This window comes from Heptranchias perlo, chromosome 10 (genome assembly GCF_035084215.1).
Source record: "Heptranchias perlo isolate sHepPer1 chromosome 10, sHepPer1.hap1, whole genome shotgun sequence".
NCBI classification, from domain to species: domain Eukaryota; kingdom Metazoa; phylum Chordata; class Chondrichthyes; order Hexanchiformes; family Hexanchidae; genus Heptranchias; species Heptranchias perlo.
Genome location: NC_090334.1, coordinates 29,260,940 through 29,284,097, shown reverse-complemented (window position 1 = coordinate 29,284,097; position 23,158 = coordinate 29,260,940). Strand labels below are relative to the sequence as shown.

The window sequence follows — 23,158 nt, the reverse complement described above, 5'->3', positions numbered from 1 at the left end:
GTGACCTTGACAGTCATTGGCAGGGCTTTCCTAATGGTGCCGGTTGGCTGGAAGTCTCTTGGGGGCAGCACATGTGTGAAGACAGTTTTCCTGAGATGGTAAGGTAGGTATGCTTCTGCCTGTAGATACCCATCGGCAGGCAATGCCAGGGGAAGGCAGTCACCTCAGGTATAATTTTACCGGCCTATCCTTTCTTTCCTTCTCTTTATCCTCCAAATAAGTAATGGGATTCCTATTAGAATGCCCATATTGTAGGTTAAAGGTGACATAACTAAATGTACCTCAGTCAAAACTCTCATTCCAAAACCTGGAAACATACCCCTGCACAAAATAACAGTGAAAATATTCTACCACCATTCTCCGTTCAAATTGCAGTTTCAAATTTCAGCACTCAGAGATCACGGGTCTCCCTTTAAATGCTGACTTGCTTTCAGCATCGAAAGATCTCACAGCAAGGCCAGATTTATGCAGATAAAATGCAAGAATGGCAAGAATCCTGGGAAAATGCACGTGTGCTTATGTACATATCATTAACAATGATCTTATCTAATGAAGCTCTCGCTCATCCACCTTACTCCTCTCCCTGAAATGCTTGTGTCATGCATTACAGGAGATCTATTGATCAGATTCACTGCCCGACTTTCCAGAACCCACTGCAACATTCTGCACTATCACCAATGGTGACAAATGAAAAATATACCCAATTCACTTCATAGCCTGTTTACTCGCATTATTAGCATTGTGACATAACATCTTTACTGCATATCTCAACTATGCAAATAGTAGCAACATACTGAGCCAGAAAGTGAGATTAAGCAACCAAGAACTTGTTACTTTGAGTCAAGGGTCCACTTACAACAAATAATAAACCCATAGAGTTTTGAAACTACTGGTGACACAGTGAAAACACTGAAGCTCAGTGAGCTGCACTCTTTTGTATTTAGCCTGAATCAGTAATCTACTCAGTATCAAAGCCGAAAGAAGATTAACTCATCATTGTAGGATTTCTAGTTTAGGCCACACAAGCAAATGGCTCCTACTTCACGTCTAAGCCTTATTTGCTATGAAGTGACAATATCTGTTTCTCAGAGATAAACATTATGACCTTGAAATTCCTGGGATCAGAGAGTGCACAAAGCCCGATTTCTGTCTGGGGGGGACCAGGAATTTGAGGCAGAACTTACTTCCACTTAAACTGGCCCTTTGAATTCCAGTACGGAGCAGGGTGGGGAGGAGGTGTCGGCAGATCAGGGGGTTATTTGGGGAATAAAGAGGAGGTAGAGGAAAGAAGGGACACTGAGGCCAGTAAAAAGGGCCCAAACCTTTCCTAAGGAAAGGAAATCAAACCAAAAATGTCTATGTAAAACCCAAATGCTTTGGAGCCTCACCAAAACCTCCTCTCTGCTCACTGAACAGCACCATGATGCTCTGACATTCTGGCTGGCAAGTCAGGCAGCAACTACTAATGTGTCTTTACAGATGCAAAGTGTCTGCCCTGGCCATGCAAATGGCCCTGTCCCCAGGATTTGGGATGGAGTCTCCAACTTTGAGCTAGGGCGGATGGGGTTTACACTCCACCAGCAGAGCAGATCCCAATTTTGGGGCCTATATTTAACATCTGCTGTGCCAAATGTGCTGATCTTAAACTTACCCTGTCCTGATGGAGTCAATGCTTCAGCATCCCAAAAAAAAAATTGCTGCTTCCCAAGTCCTAATTCCACAAATTGCTAGGGTCCTACTTTGCACACTTCTAGCCTTGGTCACGTCAATTTCCCAGTCTCGGTCAAAATCGATTACAGAACAGATCTTTGAGACAGTCATAGTATACAAGAACAAAAAAGTTAAATTCAGAAAATACACCAAAGGAACATAGGGATTGCTAGACTAAAAAAGATCAAAGTCCATCTAGTTCGCCTTATACCATCCTAGTAGTCGCATGATACAATGATAATGGAGTTGTTGACTAAGCATAGCAATCAATCTCTATCAATTAGACTACAATAGACCCAAAAATGATGTAAGCAAATTCCCAGTGGTGGAGAGCTTTGGGAACCATAGTTCTAAAGTCACCTGCTGCTCCCAAGAAAGAACAACTTGCATTTGTATAGCGTCTTTTACAACCTCAGGTTGTCCCAAAGCATTTTACAATCAATGAATTACTGTTTTTTTTGAAGTGTAGTCACTGTTGTAATGCGTACAGCAAAGTCCCACAAACAGCAATGTGATAATAACCAGATCACCTGTTTTAATTATGTTGGTTGAGGGATAAATATTGGCCAGGATACCAGGGAGAACTCCCCTACTCTTCTTCAAAATAGTGCCATGGGATCTTTTACGTCCACCTAAGGAGGGCAGTCAGGGCCTCGGTTTAACGCCTCATCCGAAAGACGGCACCTCACACAGTGCAGCACTCCCTCAGTAGTGCACTGAGAGCGTCAGCTTAGATTTTGTGCTCAAGTCACTGGAGTGGGAATTGAACCCACAACCTTCTGACTCAGATGAGGGTGCTACCCACTGAGCCACAGTTAACACTAAGTTGACGCAAAGCAAGTTGTTTCCTAGTCTACTACTGCTAGTTGTTGGATGGCAGTTGATTATAAATTTATACTCTACCTTTCAAAACACTTGTTAGGTATAAATAAATAAGTAATTGAAACTGCATTATTATATAAGCATTTGATTGGTGTGACTTATTCATGCACATGATTTCCACAGCAATATACTTATGGAGGTTTACAGAAAATTTGGCAGTTTTTCTCCATCTACAAGGAAAAACAAACTATTTTTTGCTGCATGTACCAAAGAGAATTAATTGTCAATTTAGGGCACACAAAGGACATTAGTGTTTTTTTTAATTCGTTGATGGGATGTGGGCGTCGCTGGCAAGGCCAGCATTTATTGTCCATCCTTAATTGCCTTTGAGAAGGTGGTGGTGAGCTGCCTTCTTGAACCGCTGCAGTCTATGTGGTGAAGGTTCTCCCGCAGTGCTGTTAGTTGAGTTGAGTTGTGAAAGACGCTATACAGATGCAAGTCTTTCTTTCTTGGGAGGAGCAGGGAACTTTAGAACTCTGGTTCCCAAAGCTCTCCACCACTGGGAATTTGCTTACATCATCTCTGGGTCTATTGTAGACTAATTGATAGAGGTTGATTGCTATGATTAGTCAACAACTCCATTATCATTGTATCATGTGACTACTAGGATGGTAGAAGGTAAACTAGATGGACCTTGGTCTTTTTTTGTCTAGCAATCCTGCAGTGGAGTTCCAGGATTTTGACCCAGCGACGATGAAGGAACGGCAAAATATTTCCAAGTCGGGATGGTGTGACTTGGAGGGGAACAAGCAGGTGGTGTTGTTCTCATGTGCCTGCTGCCCTTGTCCTTCTAGGTGGTAGAGGTCGTGGGTTTGGGAGGTGCTGTCGAAGAAGCCTTGGCTAGTTGCTGCAGTGAATCCTGTAGATGGTACACACAGCAGCCACGGTGCGCCAGTGGTGAAGGGAGTGAATGTTTAGGGTGGTGGATGGGGTGCAAATCAAGCGGGCTGCTTTGTCCTGGATGGTGTCAAACGTCTTGAGTGTTGTTGGAGCTGCACTCATCCAGACAAGTGGAGAGTATTCCATCACACTCCTGACTTGTGCCTTGTAGATGGTGGAAAGACTTTGGGGAGTCAGGAGGTGAGTCACTCACTGCAGAATACCCAGCCTCTGACCTGCTCTTGTAGCCACAGTATTTATGTGGCTGGTCCAGTTAAGTTTCTGGTCAATGGTAACCTCCAGGATGTTGATGGTGGGGGATTCGGCGATGGTAATGCACAAGATTTTTAATAAGTGACAGATATTTCAAAGCAAAATGGTGTTGTAGTGTATTGGCCTATGCCATGGTATGGGGGATTCACCAAACAAACACCCTCACACACGTCATAATAGCTGTTTCAAGCATAGAACTATCTGAGATCATGTAAGCTGCTCACAATCTCAGTCAGAAAATGCTGCTATGGTGTGGGGGAATCTAAAAGAAGAGAAAAATAACTTTTTTTAAAAATAGTAACAAAAAATTATTTTAAAAAGAAACAGCTACATCAGCTTGCATGGTTTTTTCTTTGGTAAGCTGTGCGGGCTTGTATAAAAGATATGAAGTACATCCTATATTGGATAGATTACACTATAAAATATTATGTTCCTAATAAATAATACACAATTAGAATAACCATTTTGATTGTTGATTTTGTCACCTATTTTGGGGCAATTGTAGTATCTAATGTGACTAGTATTTTGTATATTTTTTTTTGAATAATATAAAACTTTGTATACAATAAACAGCCCAGGTTGCCCATTGTGATCTTGGATTCTATTAGCATGAATTCATTAGTAAGTGTCAACTTCAACTAAATGACACTGGGTCCTTAAAGTTGGTACAATTATTGGGCTAATTTTATAGGTATTTCACTACATCTAAATTGTCTTCATGTTTTTTTTCCTGCAAAAATTCTCCATTGTTGATCTCATCTCCTTAAATCCCTTGTGTTTGCTCTAAATTGGGCAATAAAAAAACATTACATTTGGGTCAACTTGTTGTCCAAATGTCCATTTATTTAACCCACATTATTTAATGTATTTGCCCAATTGTGCTCGTGTTAATTATTTAATTCTTTTTGTTACTTTGTGGCTGGATAATGATTAACTTAATTGAAATATCATATTATCATATTGACTACTCAAGTTTTATACAGGTAGAAGTTACCAACATTTCTTACTTCCTCCTATTGCTATACTTTTCTTATTAAACAAGCAATGAAAAGCACACTTTGCTCAACTGATCCTTACTTTTTTTTAAATAAATAATTTAATTAAAATATATACACACAATCATTAAAAGTACCTGGAGTTGTAATTAATGTTTTAAAAGTAAATTCAACATACTATGAAGAGACAAATCTGAAAAGTGAAACAGTGGGGCTGATTTTAACGGGAGGCTGGATCCGTGCACTGGGGGGCCGCGGTGAGTGGGAGCTCAGATTTTAGCTTACGGGCTTTATTTTAATATGGAAGATCGGATTCCCACGTTAATTGTATCAGTGATTTATATCAATTAGTGTTAATTGTATTCAGGTGGTGTGTATCAATTGGGGACTCTCTTGTATCCTTTTTATATGAGAGCTTATCTATAGGGTGTGGCGTGTGTGTAAGGGAGATCTCTGTGAATAAAGGCTCGGATGCAACTAAAGACCTGGCTCTAGTATTCTATCCTTCACCACTTGGCTATCCAACTTATAACATCCTACCCGAACACAGCAGGAATCAGTACCTGGCCGATGGGTTAAAATTCTCCCCAGTATATCTAATTATATAGAATCTTCCTTTTAAGAGACTTATACATCCAGAAAAAGAAGTAATCAAATCCACGTTATTGTTGAAGTGTGATATGGAGTTCAACATTTGCTTGGTTTTCATCCACTGTTAGTTGGTACTTTTCTGCAATAAAAGCTCCATGCTATTTCACACAAACTTCATTTCACACTATTTGTTTATTTTCTGCCTTCAGGATTTGGGCGGATGCTGACAGGGCCAGCTTTATTGTCTATCCCTAGTTGCCCTGAATTGTGCTTCGTAGCAATTGTTTGCAATTGAGTGTAACAGGATTCACATATAGGCCAGACTGGGTAGGTTAGTGAACCAGTTGGGTTTTACATAGTTATTATTTTCCTCATACCTGCCCACCAATAACCAGATTTGAACTCACGGCTTCTGGGTTGCTAGCACAATACCATAACCACTACGTTACCATACCATCATGGATAATAAAACTTGCACTTAAGTAACAACCTATCACATAGAAAGTTATCAAAGAACTTTTTGAATGCTACATTGATACAGACAGTTCAAGATTTAAAAAGTCATCAAATTGTACAGCCTCTGTTCCAACAGATGCATTTTTGCTAAATGACAATGTGGAGAAAAATGTGTGTGTCATTTACATAAAATATTATTAATCATTTCTTGATAATGAGGTTGTTTTTTTCTCCCTTCACTTCACATCCATTTTCATGTTCACAGATTCCCAAACCTAATGAATAAAACATCCCTGTGTAAATTTTTTCCCCACTAAGTTGCTTAGGACAGGGTCTATTATAAAACTGTAACAACAATTTACAAGCTATCTAATCATGCCATACTTCATACTATTTTCAAAATCTTAATTGGAGTTCATCATAAAGAATCATTCTACTTGGTTAATTAAATGCACCAAAATATTAATTTACATCTGATAATCCAATAATGGATTAACTGCAATATGATCTATGATTTATGCCTTACGGAGCAACAACTCATATACAAATTGTCCCTGCAAACCAGCTAGTCTACAAGTGGAACCTTTGCTACTTTGTTCAAACTAGTCATGTGTCCATTAGCCTGTGTTTATTATACCACAGGAATCAGCTGCTATCAATATTCATTAGGTCCATGAAAATCCACCAATTTGTATTCCACCTAAATCTGTAGGAAATCATTTTGTGAAGTATAGACTTTTCTTGGAGCAGATTATATTTTTGACCATCTAAAATTACATTCTAAGTAACGATTAAAAGATACACTAATTCTATAGGAGCACAAAGATACATTAGAAGCTAGATCCTTGCACCTCTAATGTCAGGTCTGTAAAAACAATTTTTAAATAAAGTAAGCATTTTATACAAGGGCCTCACCATCACAAAAAAAATTACCTTAGCTTCTACAATATTTGTATTATCATCCTCCTTTGAAAAATGACACGGCCTACGGACATGATCCACAATGCTAGTGGCAGCTGGATCCGGATTGCTGAGCTTCAGTGTAGCCGGGATTCTAACAGGTTTTGTTGGGTCCTTAGTAACTGGGACTGGTAACTTTAGATGAGATTCAAAGAATGCCTTCCTTTGGCTTACAATGGAACCAGGATGAGGGATCCTGTTGACGGTTTGTGAACCTACCAGAAAGAGGGAAAATACATTGAAGAAAGAAATATGTACTCTTATGGTACATTCACTTGACACATAGAATGTATTGCAAAATGGACTATTTGGCTTTTCTGTAGAAACAGAAGTATTTTAACCATCCAATAAACTACAATTTAAATATCACAGGAGAGAAAAAGAGAATAAAAAAAGTACAAAGTAAGAAAAGCAACAAATAACTTGCATTTATATTGGCCTTTCATGGCCTCAGGACATCCCAAAGTATTTCACAGCTAATGAAGTACTTTTTGAAGTGTAGGCAAACATGGCAGCCAAGATCCACACAACAAGATCCCATAAATAGCAATGAGATAAATGACCAGATCTGCTGTTCCAGGCCTCAGGCAACCCTCCCCTCCAACACCCCATCCACCTCTTTTTTGGCACGTTCAGAAGAATTCAACTGAAGGTGCCTAAACTCGTTTTACATAATGATCCTTACAGCTGGCAGAAAGGAAAAACTTTCACCCTCGGTCCATGCATAAAACGAATGCAGTAATACATGATTGAAAATTAAGATTATGCACTAAAAATCAAAATATTTGTTACAAAATGTGTTTAATGTCATCTTAGCCAGTCATTTTAAGTTCATACCTTATATCATAATATAAAGACAATAATTCTTCCTGCTATGTAAACTATCCTTTAAAAGTATAATTTAGAGTATACCTGGTTTTGTTTCTTCAAAATGTTGTGTTTGGCTTGAGTTCTTCCATTCATGCTGCAGTAGTGATTGTTTGGTGTCAAACAGTGACCACCTCTTGTGTATAATGTCATTCTTGAAAAATAATGCAATTAAAAAAATCTAGCAGCAATAAAATCAAATTTCATTTGATTTGTAATTCCATCAGGTATAAATCCTACTGAAAAAATAGAATGCATTCACTACTAATTAAAATAGTTGATTGTAGCAGTACTTATTCTTTTAATGGAAATTTTGTCATCTTGACAGGTTAACTAGTAAAATTAAGTAGTTAATATCTCATGATATTTTTTCTCTCTTTTAAAAGGATATTGGGGCACAACCAAGAGATTCCATGAAAGACAGACCTGCTTTAAATTGATGATACAGTGTAATCAATATTGAACATGGAATCATCACTTTTATATTAAAATAATTTCCCCATTTGAGATGTGATAGTGAATGTTCATTAAGAAGCATGATTATCAAATACACAAAATAAATTGCAAACATTTTATGGGCTTTGAAAATAGTCTGAAATTACTAACAGATTAAATATGAGGCGCTGTGGGCCATCAGCAGCAGCAGAATTGTATTCCAGCACAATCTGTAACCTCATGGCCTGGCATATTCCTCACTCTACAATTACCAACAAGCCAAGGGATCAACCCTGGTTCAATGAGGAATGTAGATGAGCATGCCAGGAGCAGCACCAGGCGTACCTAAAAATGAGGTGCCAACCTGGTGAAGCTACAACTCCGGGCTATATGCATGCTAAACAGCGGAAGCAACATGCTATGGACAGAGCTAAGCGATTCCACAACCAATGGATCAGATCAAAGCTCTGCAGTCCTGCCACATCCAGTCGTGAATGGTGGTGGACAGTTAAACAACTAACGGGAGGAGGAGGCTCTGTAAACATCCCCATCCTCAATGATGGCGGAGTCCAGCACGTGAGTGCAAAAGATAAGGCTGAAGTGCTTGCAACCATCTTCAGCCAGAAGTGCCGAGTGGATGATCCATCTTGGCCTCCTCCCGTTATCCCCACCATCACAGAAGCCAGTCTTCAGCCAATTCGATTCACTCCACGTGATATCAAGAAACGGCTGAGTGCACTGGATATAGCAAAGGCTATGGGCCCCCACAACATTCTGGCTGTAGTGCTGAAGACTTGTGCTCCAGAACTAGCTGCGCCTCTAGCCAAGCTGCTCCAGTACAGCTACAACACTGGCATCTACCTGACAATGTGGAAAATTGCCCATGTATGTCGTGCCCACAAAAAGCAGGACAAATCCAATCCGGCCAATTACCGCCCCATCAGTCTACTCTCAATCATCAGCAAAGTGATGGAAGGTGTCGTCGACAGTGATATCAAACCGCACTTACTTACCAATTAACCTGCTCACTGATGCTCAGTTTGGGTTCCGCCAGGACCACACGGCTCCAGACCTCATTACAGCCTTGGTCCAAACATGGACAAAAGAGCTGAATTCGAGGTGAGGTGAGGGTGACTGCCCTTGACATCAAGGCAGCATTCGAGTGTGGCACTAAGGAGCCCTAGTAAAATTGAAGTCAATGGGAATCGGGGAAAACTCTGCAGTGGCTGGAGTCATACCTAGCACAAAGGAAGATGGTAGTGGTTGTTGGAGGCCAATCATCTCAGCCCCAGGACATTGCTGCAGGAGTTCCTCAGGGCAGTGTCCTCAGCCCAACCAATTCAGCTGCTTCATAAATGACCTTAGCTCCATCATAAGGTCAGAAATGGGGATGTTCGCTGATGACAGCACAGTGTTCGGTTCCATTCGCAACCCCTCAAATAATGAAGCAGTCCGAGCCCGCATGCAGCAAGACCTGGAGAACATGCAGGCTTGGGCTAATAAGTGGCAAGTAACATTCGCGCCAGACAAGTCCCAGGCAATGACCATCTCCAACAAAAGAGAGTCTAACCACCTCCCCTTGACATTCAACGGCATCACCATCGCCGAATCCCCCACCATCAACATCCTGGGGATCACCATTGACCAGAAACTTAACTGGACCAGCCATATAAATACTGTGGCTACGAGAGCAGGTCAGAGGCTGGGTATCCTGCGGCGAGTGACTCACCTCCTGACTCCCCAAAGCCTTTCCACCATTGACAAGGCACAAGTCAGGAGTGTGATGGAATACTCTCCACTTGCCTGGATGAGTGCAGCTCCAACAACACTCAAGAAACTCAACACCATCCAGGACAAAGCAACCCGGTGATTGGCAACCCATCCACCACCCTAAACATTCACTCCCTTCACCACCGGCGCACAATGGCTGCAATGTGTACCATCCACAGGATGCACTGCAGCAACTCGCCAAGGCTTCTTCGACAGCACCTCCTAAACCCGCGACCTCTACCACCTGGAAGGACAAGAGGAGCAGGCACATGGGAACAACACCACCTGCACGTTCCCCTCCAAGTCACACACAATCCCGACTTGGAAACATATCGCCGTTCCTTCATCGTCACTGGGTCAAAATCCTGGAACTCCCTTCCTAACGGCACTGTGGGAGAACCTTCATCACACGAAATGCAGCGGTTCAAGAAGGCGGCTCACCACCACCTTCTCAAGGGCAATTAGGGATAGGCAATAAATGCTGGCCTTGCCAGCGACACCCACATCCCATGAACGAATAAACAAAAAAGTATGTTTGAGACAGTTTGATTGCATGAAGAATCAAAATATTTGTAATAGGAAGTTGTCGTATCATTAGTCACATCAGTTAGTATTGGAGAAGATAGGAGACAGCGATAGAAATGTATGAAACACAAATGTGAATGAGATGCTAGAGCCAATTGGCCTTTTTCTATTTTTAGTCAATTTATGTGTTCTTAAAATCTCAAGCTGCAAATGTTTTTTTCTAATCTGTCAATTGATTTTTTTAGTCCTATTATGAAAACAAGTGGTAATATAAATGATCTAGAAGGCCATACCAGCTATTTCAGAGTCATATACTTAGTGATATTAGAAAAATGTCCAATTTGGCAACAAAAGATGGTACAAAAACAAAGACAGTCTGCTACACTTTTGGAGCTTACTTTTCTCTTGCAAAGCTCATTGACTGCAGAATTGGCTGAACACACCAGAGATGGATTCTGCTTAGAACACCAATTCTGGCTAAAGTCTTATTTGCATGATGTGGGCATGTGTTGGGCACACATGGCAGCACACTATTAGGTGCATGACCACAGATGCTTTTGGGACTTAAAAGGCAGCAGCTAGCTCATAGGAGTGTGTCATTGTGTACCATACTAGAGCAGAGACCCGGAGCAATCGTTTGTAGACTCATTTCTGGAGTCTTTGCACTTTGAATCAGGCAGTGGATTATTTGAGCTGTGGAAGTTTGTTTGATATATTTTTATTCCAGTGTTCGTTACATTAAGTTTGACTATTTACTATGTCTGTCTTTGCTTCCTTTTTACATGCCTTCACCTGTTACTTTGCTCCAGCTGCTCAACATTGATAGACATAATTTTTCCTGTATCTTAAATTTTTCATTTATCCAATAAAATGGCACCAGCAGAACCTATTAATGTGACAATTAATAATAACAGAAATGTAATGCTGCAAGGTAAAGGACTTACTACAGAGGTCCAACGATGAAATATTGGTATTCCATCTACCAACACTTTATCCATTTCTCAATGACATTTAAGTTTGAAAATGTTGCACCTTCTGGGCAGCTCCTATGGAATGTTATTAATTGTTAATAGTGCGCAATATATAATTTTTTAAAATACTATTTTTTTTGTCTTAATGGGCAACAGAGATGAGGAAATTCCAACACATTAAATTACAATATAAAGATTACTTGAAACCATGCAAATAATTTGTAATATGCTCAGGATAGACATCTTCAAACTAATCCAGTCAACCTAACACCACCTTGCATTTCCAAGTTCACAACTACATAGTCACAGAAAGAAAAATATCTTGAGCTTTACAAATATGCATTTTTAATTTTACTTCTTGTATCGCAACATAATATTTTATTCACTAGGAGCCCAGGTTTCAGTTAAGTTATAGTAAAACCAATTAACAGACCAGCAATGTTCTAATGTATTATTAAAATAAAACTTACCAAGCATAACATCAAGCTTTTCAACACATAATACTCTCAAATGCAGAAAGCTTCTTCGCACAATGGACCAGGAGTTCAGGTGACTGATTGATCTTTCGGTTGGCAATTAACCAGTTATTTAAGTCTCATAACTTCCCTGTCAATCAAACTTGCCCAGCCTAGGTTGGTGGGGTTCTACCTGGTCTTTCTTGAATTGCATCTATAAGAAAGTAATTCAGGAAATGGTGATCAACCTGAAGGATGAAAGGAGGGGGCAAAAGAGCAGCATCTGCAATGGAGAAAAGGGAAAAAAGACTAAAAGACTTTGCTAGGGTTTTTTTCTTTAAAGCCACTTTGATCGGTCATTTCCAATATATATATATATATTCCAGTAGCTCTAGCACTTTGTAAATGAAGCTTCTCAGATTGTAAACAGAAATTCTACTATTAAAATGTTACTTCGAAAATGAACAATTTAAAAAAGGACAAATAAGGCACAATGGATCGATCTGTATGAATCTGTGTTGCTATGATTCATTAAATTTACCACTCTCTTGATGGATTGGTTACACACAAATAAAGCTATAGATTTCTGATTGGAATGCATACATACCAATCTACGAAACTCAGAAAAGCTGATACAGCCTCATAAAAGCTAACAATATACATCAAAAATACAATATACATCTGAAAAACAACCCTAATTAAAGGTCTATGACAAAGGGCACTGCTTTAAAGCAACTGAATAAGTTAAATTCTTTTTATTTATTTTTTTACATTCTTCCTTGTGGGCCAGGAGAAGTGGGCATTCTCTCCTCTCCCCTCTCCCCTCTCCCCCCACCCCCACTCAATGCACTTAACTTGTACTTGTTCCGGGGTCCATTTCCTCGGGTCCCCAACGGTGGCCTCTGAGCTGCCCGATTTTCTTTAGCCCAGCAGCCGCTTCCCGCCGACTTCTCAACAGTTTTGGTCGGAAAATCGACAAGTGGCATGCAAATGAGGCCCAACCATTAAAATTGATATCGCTCCTGGATGGGCCAGCCGTGTGCTAGACCACATTCCTGCCCAGGACTAAAAATCGACCCCTGGATTTCAAAATTTTTACTACTGTTTACCTTAGTTGGACAGCAGCAACAACATTACCTCCAAGTTTCTCTCCAAGTCACACAGCATCCTGACAGACATATATCGCCGTTTCTTCATCGCACTGGTCGATATCATAGAATTCCCTAACAACCACCATTCTGGGAGCATCATCAGCACAAGGATTGTGGTGGTTCAAGGAGAAGGACCACCATCACCTTCTCAGGGCAACTAGAGATAGGCAATAAATGCAACCTTGCCAGCATCGCCCACATCCCAGGATCAAATATTTTAAAAAATCATGAATTATTTCCCGCATCTCACAACAGCTCGTGAACAAAAAATAAGAAAAATAACTCACCAGGGCATTTTAGTTGAAAAGAACAGAGGAAGAAAGGAAAGAAAGAACTGGCATTTATATAGTGCCTTTCAGACCTCAGGATGTCCAAAGCACTTCACAGCCAATTAAATACTTTTGAACTGTAGTCACTATTGTAATATAGGGAAACACGGCAGTCAATTTGTACACAGCAAGGTCTCACAAATAGCAATGAGATGATGACCAGATAATTCGCTTGCTTTTTTAAAAAGTGATGTTGGTTGAGGGATAAATGTTGGCCAGGAGAACTCCTCTGCTCTTCAAATAGTGCCATGGGATCATTTATGTCCAACTGAGAGGGTAAAGATAGGCCCTTGGTTCAATGTTTCATCCAAAAGCCAACACCTCCGACATTGCAGCTCTCCCTCAATACTGCACTGAAGTGTTAACCTAGATTATGTGAAGTTTTTAAAAATTTGTTCATGGGATGTGGGTGTCGAATAAAAGAAAAACTTCAGCACATAATCTAGGTTAACACTTCAGTGCAGTACTGGATGGGGCTTGAACCCATGACTTTCTGAATTAGAAATGCTACTATTGAGCCAAGGCTGACACCTAACCCATGTCATGGCATCTATCTAAATGTGCTGCGTAAGTGGTCTTACATATGTTAACTCGTAGGATTTTCTCCACAGGCAGAATAAAGTCAATCAAAAGGGAATGAGTCAAAAGTGTATTGCAGCAGCAAGAGCCCACAGGCTCAAACCATATGGTAGCTGCAGCTGTGAGATACAGAAGCCTTCTCAGCAATTACTGACAATCCACATCATTTAGTTGCACATCTGACCTCCATATCTGATATTTCCAGCATTTGCAAATGGCAGCAGGGAACAATGAACTCACCTCATAATTGGTAATGCTTTTCTACATATACACACATCTGCAGAAGAGATTGTACACAATGGGCTGTGGGACAAATTTAAATGGGCAGAAATAGGTGCACATTAGCAAGCAGTTGGCAACTAAGGGAACGCCACTTGCAATAAGTCAGCGTGTGGATTATTGAAACTTGAAAATGTTACATGTTGGAGGTCGGATCATATCCACTGAACACAAAAGTACACAAATAATCTAAGCTGCTGAACTGTTCTCAATAAGAAAGAAAAACAAACCCACACAACCATCAAAAAAGAAAGTCAAAACCACGTGTTCGAACAACAACAACAACTTGCATTTATATAGCGCCTTTAACTTGGTAAAACATCCCAAGGTGTTTCACAGGAGTGTTATCAAACAAAATTTGACACCGAGCCACGTAAGGAGGCATTAGGACAGGTGACCAAAAGCTTGGTCAAAGAGGTAGGTTTTAAGGAGCATCTTAAAGGAGGAGGAGAGAGAGGTAGAGAGGCAGAGAAGTTTAGGGAGGGAATTCCAGAGCTTAGTGCCTAGGCAGCTGAAGGCACGGCCACCAATGGTGGAGCGATTAAAATCAGGGGTGTGCAAGAGGCAAGAATTGGAGGAGCGCAGAGATCTTGGAGGGTTATAGGACTGGAGGAGGTTACAGAGATAGAGAGGGGCGAGGGCATGGAGGGATTTAGGGGCCACAGTATAAAAATAAGAGGTCTCCCGTTTAAAACCGAGACGAGGATAATTTTTTTCTCTCTGAGGATCGTGAGTCTGTGGAACTCCCTTCCCTAGAGAGCAGTGGAGGCAGGGTCATTGAATATTTTTAAGGCCAAATTAGATAGATTCCTGATTAATAAGGGAGTCAAAGGTTATGATAGGTAAACGGGAAAGTAGGGTTGAGGTCACAATTAGATCGCCCATAATCTTATCAAGTGGCAGAGCAGGCTCAAGGGGCCGAATGGCCTACTCCTGCTCTTAATTTGTATGTATGATTTGAAAACAAGGAAGAGAATTTTAAAATCAAGGCGTTCCTGGACCGGAAGAAAATGTAGGTCAGCGAGCACAGGGGTCCTGGGTGAACAGGACTTGGTGCGAGTTAGGCTACAGGCAGCAGAGTTTTGGATGAGCTCAAGTTTATGGAGGGTGGAAGATGGGAGGCCAGCCAGGAGAGCATTGGAATAGTTCAGTCTGGAGGTAACAAAGGCATATGAGCTGAGGCAGGGGCGGAGACAGGCGACATTACAGAGGTGGAAGTAGGTGGTCTTGGTGATGCAGCGGATATGTGGTCAGAAGCTCATCTCAGGGTCAAACAGGACGCCAACATAGCGAACAGTCTGGTTCAGCCTCAGACAGTAGCCAGGGAGAGGGATGGAGTCGGTGGGGACCAAAGACAAAGCTTTAGTCTTCCCAATATTTAGTTGGAGAACATTTTTACTCATCCAGTCGGACAAGCAATGTGACAAATGAGAGACAGTGGTGGGATCGAGGGAGGTGGTTGAGAGGTAGAGCTGGGTGTCATCAGCGTACATGTAGAATCTGGCGTCGTGTTTTCGGATGATGTCGCGAAGGGGCAGCATGTAGTTGTGGGATGGGAGGGGGCCAAGGATAGATCCTTGGAGGACTCCATAGGTAACTGTGCAGGAGCAGGAAGAGAAGCCATTGCAGGTGATTCTCTGGCTACGACTGGATAGATAAGAATGGAATCAGGCGAGCGAGTCCCACCCAGCTGGACGACGGAGAAGAGGCGCTGGAGGAGGATGGCGTGGTCAACCATGTCAAAGGCTGCAAACAGGTCAAGAAGGACGAGGAGGGATAGTTTACCATCTTCACAGACATATAGGATGTCATTTGTGACTTTGATAAGGGCCGTTTCAGTGCTGTGGCAGGGACAGAAACCTGATTGGAGGGATTCAAACATGGAGTTGCGATGGGCATGGATTTGGGGAGGCAACAACACGTTCAAGGACTTTGGAGAGGAAAGAGAGGTTGGAGATGGGGCGGTAACTTGCAAGGACAGAGGGGTCAGGGGTGGGTTTTTTGAGGAGGGGTGTGATGACGGCAGATTTGAAGGGGAGGGGGACAGTACCTGAGGAGAGGGAACCGTTAACAATATCAGCTAACATGGGGGCCAGGAGGGGAAGTTGGGTGGTCAGCAGTTTGGTGAGAATAGGGTCAAGGGAGCAGGAGGTGGGTCTCGTGGACCAGATGAGCTCGAAGAGGGCCTGAGGGGAGATAGGAGAGAAACTAGAGAAAGATGTGAGTTCAGGGCTAGGCAGGGAGGAACCGTAGGGGAAGTTTGGCTTGGTGGGCTAGGGGAAGGGAGGGAAACAGCAGAGGCAACTGAACAGATGGTCGCAATCTTAGTGACAAAGAATGACATGAGCTCCTCGCACTTTTCGTTGGAGATGAGAGTGGAGGGGGCAGGGGAGAGGGGTTTAAGAAGATGGTTTGTGGTGAAGAGAAGCCGGGGGTTATCTTTGCATTCCAGGATGATCCTGGAAGAGTGAGAAGTTTTGGCAGAGGAGAGCAGGACCCGATAGTGCTTTCTGTGGTCCAGCCAGATCAAGCGACAAATGGCTGAACCAGTTGTCCACCATAAATGTTCAAGTCTGCGTCCCTTGGGCTTAAGGGAGTGGAGATGAGGGCCGTACCAGGGGGAATGACCAGGGTGAGAGAGAGTAATGGTTTTAATGGGGACGAGGGCATCAAAGGTGGAGGTGAGGGTGTGATTGAGCAGATCGGTAGCTGAAGAAATGGCATGGTGAATGGAGGGCCAAAGGCTAGACAGTTGGGAATTTGAAAGTGCCGCTGTAAGTGACTTGGGTGGGGGGGGGGGGGGGGGGGAAAGAGTGTTTTTTTCCAGGGGCGAACACAGAAGGAAGTGGGGTTGGGAGGGGGAAGGAGGGGATGTTGGTGGAGAGGGAAACAAGGAAGTGATCAGAGATGGCCTTATCCGTGATTGACACGATGGGAGTAGAGAGACCACTTGAGATGGCAAGGTCGAAGGGGTGGACATGAATATGGGTAGGGGAGTTTATTTGGAGGGAGAGATTAAGGGAAGATAGGAGAGCGGTGAACTCAGAGAAGAGAGAGCATGATGAGTTGAGATGGAAGTTGAAATCAGCAAGGTTGAGAAGTCGCTTGATACAGAGGCTGAGGAAGGAAAGCAGTGAAGATATTCTGTGAGAAACTTGGCGTGGTACTTGGATGGGTGGTAGAGAACGAGGATTTTAATGGAGAGGCGAGAGGAGTGGAAGAAGGTGAGATGCTCAAAGGAAGAGAAGGTGCCAGAGGATTAGGGGAACAGAGCAAGCTGTGATTTGATAAGGGCCACACTGCCACTGCGGTGGTCTGGGTGGGGCAAGTGGTGGAAGATATAGCCAGACCAGGAGGCTTCATTAAGGGGGAAGGTATCTTCACCCGTAAGCCAGGTTTCACGTCAAGGCCATGATATCAATGCAGTCATCCACAATAAGCTCATGGATGGCAAGGGCCTTGTTCACAAGTGAACAGACATTCTGGAGGGAGATGCGGAGAGGGGCAGTGATAGCTGATCCGCTAGCAGAGTCCACAGGGTCAGCGCTGGGAGGGGAGAGTGGGACGGGAAGGAGATGGGCAAAATTAGCCCCCTGCAGGCACGCTGGGCGGGAAAGTCGGTGAGAGAGTAGGATGGGGCAGTTGGATTTGCTGCTCGTAAGGAGGCAGCGACAAGTGCCTCGATAGGCCCTTCAGAGGATTCCAAGAGAGGCACAGAGGGAAGCTGTAGGCTTATCGAAGAGGGAGTCAAGCCTGGGACGACAGCAGGAGAGTAGGAAGGTCGAGGAGTGCTGAAGGGTTGATAGGGATTTGGGGAGGGGCAGAATACCCGAGAGGGGAGAAATGAAAGGAGGCATGGTGACAGGAAAGAAGGGCTAGGAGGGGTAAAGAGAAAAGAAGCAAAAAAGGTGGGGGAAAAAAAGGGAAATAGAAGCAAAGGGCTTGGGTCCGGGGCGGCAGCCAAAACGCACTAAGAGTTACGACATTGCAAAATGTATCAAGCAAAACTATGACAGAAGCTGATATTACAATAGCTCCTCAAATTAAATTACATTTTTCCAAGCCTAAAGAATGACTAAGCTTAGAAAGAGCATTGACAGCACTAGTATATGGGGTCAGAACCAGCAGATAAAGCAGAAAATAGACAGGTAAATACATTAATTTATTGCACGTGTGATAAAGCAGAAGATATTATTGGATCTTTGATGGGAAAGTTCAATGGCATTTCACCATCAAGGAAAATGTGACTTATGAAAGCTATATTTCCATAAAAGAAAAAAATGACATGGAAAAATTCACAAATAAGCTTCACCGATTGGCATAATATTATGAGTAGGGACAAGTTGTATCCAAAGAAAGAATTCAGGACAAACTAGTAGTAGAAATACTAGATGAGTCTTTGAGTGAATATCTGTAATTAGATGCAAATCTGACATTAGAGTCGGCAGCAACATATACAATCAGAAAGAGTAAAGCAGAAGCTTGAGTATCTGGAGATACTATCAAGTACACCGGCACAAGGGTATACAATTTCAAGTACAAAAGTTACGTTCCTGTTGGCTCGGCGACAGTTGACTTGTGAGTTTAGCCTATAGCAGGGCAGAATTGTGTATTTGTGTTATTTATATGGTACAAGGAGTGGTAGAAAATAGATGTACTTCACTGGAAAACTGTATTCTGTTCATTCATATATTTTGTGCAAAATAAACCAGTTTTTGGTTTACAATTGGCCTCAGCTCACTAGAGTGCTTTTCAGCCTGCCTTCTGTATGAGAAGGATGGAGCAACTTTAGAGAGGTGCAGAAGAGATTGAGCTGGATGATATCAAATCTTGGGCTCTTAGTTATGAGAATAGGCTCCAAGAGTTATGGGTCTTTACAATGGAAAAATGCAGTTGAGGGGAAAAAAAAGAGATTTTTAACATGATGAAGGGATTGGATACTGTTGATACATTCCAGGTTCTTTGAAATGTGCAGAGGGAAAGAGGTCATGCCAATAAAATTAATGGACAAAAAAGGTAGGATAAATGCCAAGAAGTATTTCTTTTACAGAGAGTCATCCCACTGGAACAAACTGTCAAAACATAGTGAGTATAGTATCGCTGCGTTCTTTAAAAGGGAATTTGACACTTTGAGAGAAGAAGACATTTCCAGTTATAAGGAAGAAGTCGCTAGTAAATTGTGATTACGAGGATTCATGGGCAACCACAGTCTTCTGGAGCTTGGGAGTCGGAAAGGAATTTCCCAAAGATTTTCCTGAATTTACCATTAGTCTTTGCCACTCTCGGGAGGAAATATTGATAGGACACGGTGAATGGTGTGCAAGATTGCATTGTCAACTGGTTGGACAGTCTTGATGGGCCTGATTGGTTTCTTTCATTTTGTATGTTCATATATTGGCAAATAGCTCTTGGTGAGGAAATCAGTAAGCTAACTACATTTAATAACCTGTTTAAACAATGCAGATTCATTCTCATACCATTTGGAATCTCGTCAGTGCAGGAAGTAGTCCAGCAAATAAATCCATGAAATCCCAGCTGCCTTGAGGGAGCCAAATTAATGATAATTTGGTGTTCGGAGCTATATCATACACATGTGGCAACAATTTCAGAGCACTACTCCAATTATGCCAGAAAAAGGCTGAGGCTAAATAGGACAAAATGCAAGGCACAGTTCCAGAAGTAACCTATTTTGGACATACAATTACTGCTCACAGTAATTTCAGCCCTATAATGATTGAAATTGTTTGAAACATAAAAGCTACCAAAGACAAAAGTGGAGCTTGAGATGCTCATGGGCAAGTTGAAATATCTTATTAGTTTTGCTGCAAGATTAATGCTGATGATGGAACATTACCTGTTCTAATGAAAACGGTTGTACTTTTCATACGGGATATCAAGATTGATAAAGTTTTTAGAGAAAAGAAGCAAACAATCACAAAATCTCCAGGACCAGTGTTACAATATTTTGGCACAAGAATCAAGGTCACCCTACAAGTTGATGGGCAGACTTGGTGCTATCATCCTCCAAATGGCAAGCCTGTGGCTTATATGTCACATACACTGACTGAAGTATTGAAAGAATTATGTGCAAATAATGGGCAGAAAATTTCATGACGGACGGTTGGAGGTGAATATGAAAACTGATCACAATCCACTTTGGAGCACTAGCAATAAAAATATGTTCCACAGAAGTGGTGCTCTAGATAATGATTTTAAAACTCCAGATGTACAATTTGGATGTCCAGCAACAGCCAAGGAAAGAAGTCCCAGGCACAGACTCAGGACCCAAACTATGAAGCAAAGCAAGAAGAATTGCATGATGAGCAAATATATTGCAGTGGAAAAGTTAACCATATCAGATAATAAAAGGTCAGAAAAATAAACAAGACAGCAGAAGATACTATGTTATAAGAACTATTAGGCATGACAAAATCAGGATGGTCAAAAGCCAAGTCAGACGTATTTATTGATATTACTGGCATTTCCAGGTTTAGAAAATGATATTGTACTCAAAGACAAACATCGTGTAACAAAAATTCATGAAATCAGAGATCCTACAAAAAAATGCATGCAGATTATCTTGGCATGACTTAATGTAAAAGAAAAAGAATAGAATCTACTCTATTGGCCAGGCATAACCAGACACATTCAGGTTGTATAGACATATAGTGTATCAAGAAAATCAGAAATCATAAGTAAATGTACCAGTGGTGTTGCACGAGAAAGTAAATGCGATACCAGAACCGATGATGGAGCATCATATCATGGTAACTGAAAGACTCATTTCTCCCTGATCTATTAGTTTCATCTATCTCTTGATGGATTAGTCATCCTTGTAAATAAAGCTAAACACTTGTTGTAGGACTGCTATGTGAAGTGTGGGTGGATCACTGAGATCTGAACATCTTACAAAAGGTTAAAATTGATTAATTTAAGCAAACCATTTCTGCAATTTGTTCTAAACATCTGTATATTAAAAATCTTGCACAGGACACACACTTTCTGTCCACAAGTCTTAGGTCCTGTTATCACTATTTTTGGTCACACTTTTGCATTACCATTTACCATCGTAAATTGCTACATTTGCAGCAGAGTTCTGATGAAAGGTAATCGACCTAAAACATTAACTCTGTTTCTCTCTCGACAGATGTTGCCTGACCTGCTGAGTATTTCCAGTGTCTTTATTTTTTTTAAATTATATTCTTCATTTAACCAAGCACAAACAGTTTCTTAGTTTTATATTAGCTATTTCAGACTACAAATAGTACAGCTCCCTTAAACCCACACATTGATCATATTATGTGATTCTATTAATAAGTTTATACCCAGCACCCGCAATCAAAACATAATAGAACAAGCAAATATTGTTCATAAGAACACAGGCACATGCAAGACCACTGCTCTTTTTGATATATATTAATGGCCTGGACTTGGGTATACAGGGCATAATTTCAAAGTTTGCAGATGACACAAAAGTCAGAAATGTAGTAAACAACAAGGAGGATAGTAAGAGACTTCAGGAGCACGTAAACAGATTGGTGATAAAAAAAGGCACATAGCAGATAAAATTTAATGCAGAGAAGTGTAAAGCGATACATTTTGGTAGGAAGAATGAGGAGAGGCAATATAAGCTAAATGGTACAATTTTAAAGGGGGTACAGGAAGAGAATGACCTGGGGGTGTAGGTACACAAATCTTTGAAGGTGGCAGGTCAAGTTGAGAAGGCTATTAAAAAAGCATATGGAATCCTTGGCTTTATAAATCGAGGCATAGAGTACAAAAGCAAAGAAGTTATGATAAACTTTTATAAAACACTGTTTAGGCCTCAGCTGGAGTATTATGTCCGATTCTGGGCACCACACTTTAGGAAGGATGTCAAGGCCATAGAGAGGCTGCAAAAGAGATTTACTAGAATGGTACCAGCGATGAGGGACTTCAGATACATGAAGAGACTGGATAAAGTTGTTCTCCTTAGAGCAGAGAAGGTTAAAGGGAGATTTGAAAGAGGTGTTCAAAATCATGAACGGTTTTGATAGAGTAAATAAAGAGAAACTGTTTCCAATGGCAGACGGGTCGGTAATCAGAGGACACAGATTTAAGGTAAATGGCAAAAGAACCAGAGGCAAAATTTTATGCGGCAAGTTGTTATGATCTGGAATGCACTGTCTGAAAGGGTGATGGAGGGAGATTCAATAGCAACTTTCAAAAGGGAACTGGATAAATACTTGAAGGGGGAAAATTTGCAGGGCTGGGGGAAAGAGCAGGGGTGTGGGACTAATTGAAAAGCTCTTCCAAAGAGCCCGCACTGGCACGAGTCAAATGGCCTCCTTCTGTGCTGTACCATTCTATGATTCCATGAAAAGACTCTGCACTCCAACTGCTCAGTCTTAAGAGTTAATACCCTTCAATCACTCACTCCCATTCAATTCACCCTTAAGGTCATATTTTTATAAAACAAGAACACAACAGAAGGAGGTTTTAAAAAAAAGTTTGGAAAATAGTAACATTTTCCGAAATTCGGGCTGCCTTGGGTGCAATTTCAGGCAACACTCTCAGACAGAGTTAAATTCCCTGGAGACCAGATGAGGTGGAGCTCGTGTAAAACGGCAGGGTAGAGTTTCATCCTTTGCTAACCTGATCCGGCTGCACAGTGCAGGAGACGGAGGGTCTAGCCGGAGACCCGTGGACGCCTACTGTCGGCTCGCAGAGGGAAACCCCCTCCCCTGCCCACAATCTCCGGGTCCCGTTCCACCCTCGAACTTCAGATCCTCACACGGGGGGGGGGGGGGGGGGGGCGAACAGACACACGTGATGCGGACACGTGTCGGCGGCTTTGTTGGGCGAACAATGGGAGACTCGCGCTGTAACCAGGCGACCGGGCGAAGCGCGCGTCACCTCGTCGTCAAGGAGACGCAGGGAAAGCATTGACGTTCCGGACGCCTCCGGCCACGTGAAATCGGTGTTGCAACCGCAGAAGGTGGGACTTCTCAAATACCGCATCGGGCATCGGGACTGCAGGGAGGGAAACAGTGGAAACTGAACCAGTCAACC

At 41.9% G+C, this 23,158-nt stretch overlaps 1 protein-coding gene across 1 annotated transcript in view; it reads right to left on the bottom strand.

Moving 5' to 3' along the window:
- Positions 1-22,872, bottom strand: part of LOC137326775 (uncharacterized) — a 113,115-nt gene extending 90,243 nt beyond the window's left edge. Inside the window, exons 1-5 of the mRNA XM_067992170.1 lie at positions 22,742-22,872; positions 11,785-11,983; positions 11,288-11,389; positions 7,659-7,767; positions 6,720-6,961 (exon numbers count right to left, since the gene is read on the bottom strand). Coding sequence (XP_067848271.1) covers positions 6,720-6,961; positions 7,659-7,767; positions 11,288-11,341 — 405 coding nt within the window. The 5' untranslated portion in view covers positions 11,342-11,389; positions 11,785-11,983; positions 22,742-22,872. The remainder of the gene's footprint in view (positions 1-6,719; positions 6,962-7,658; positions 7,768-11,287; positions 11,390-11,784; positions 11,984-22,741) is intronic.
- Positions 22,873-23,158: the final 286 nt, after the last annotated feature.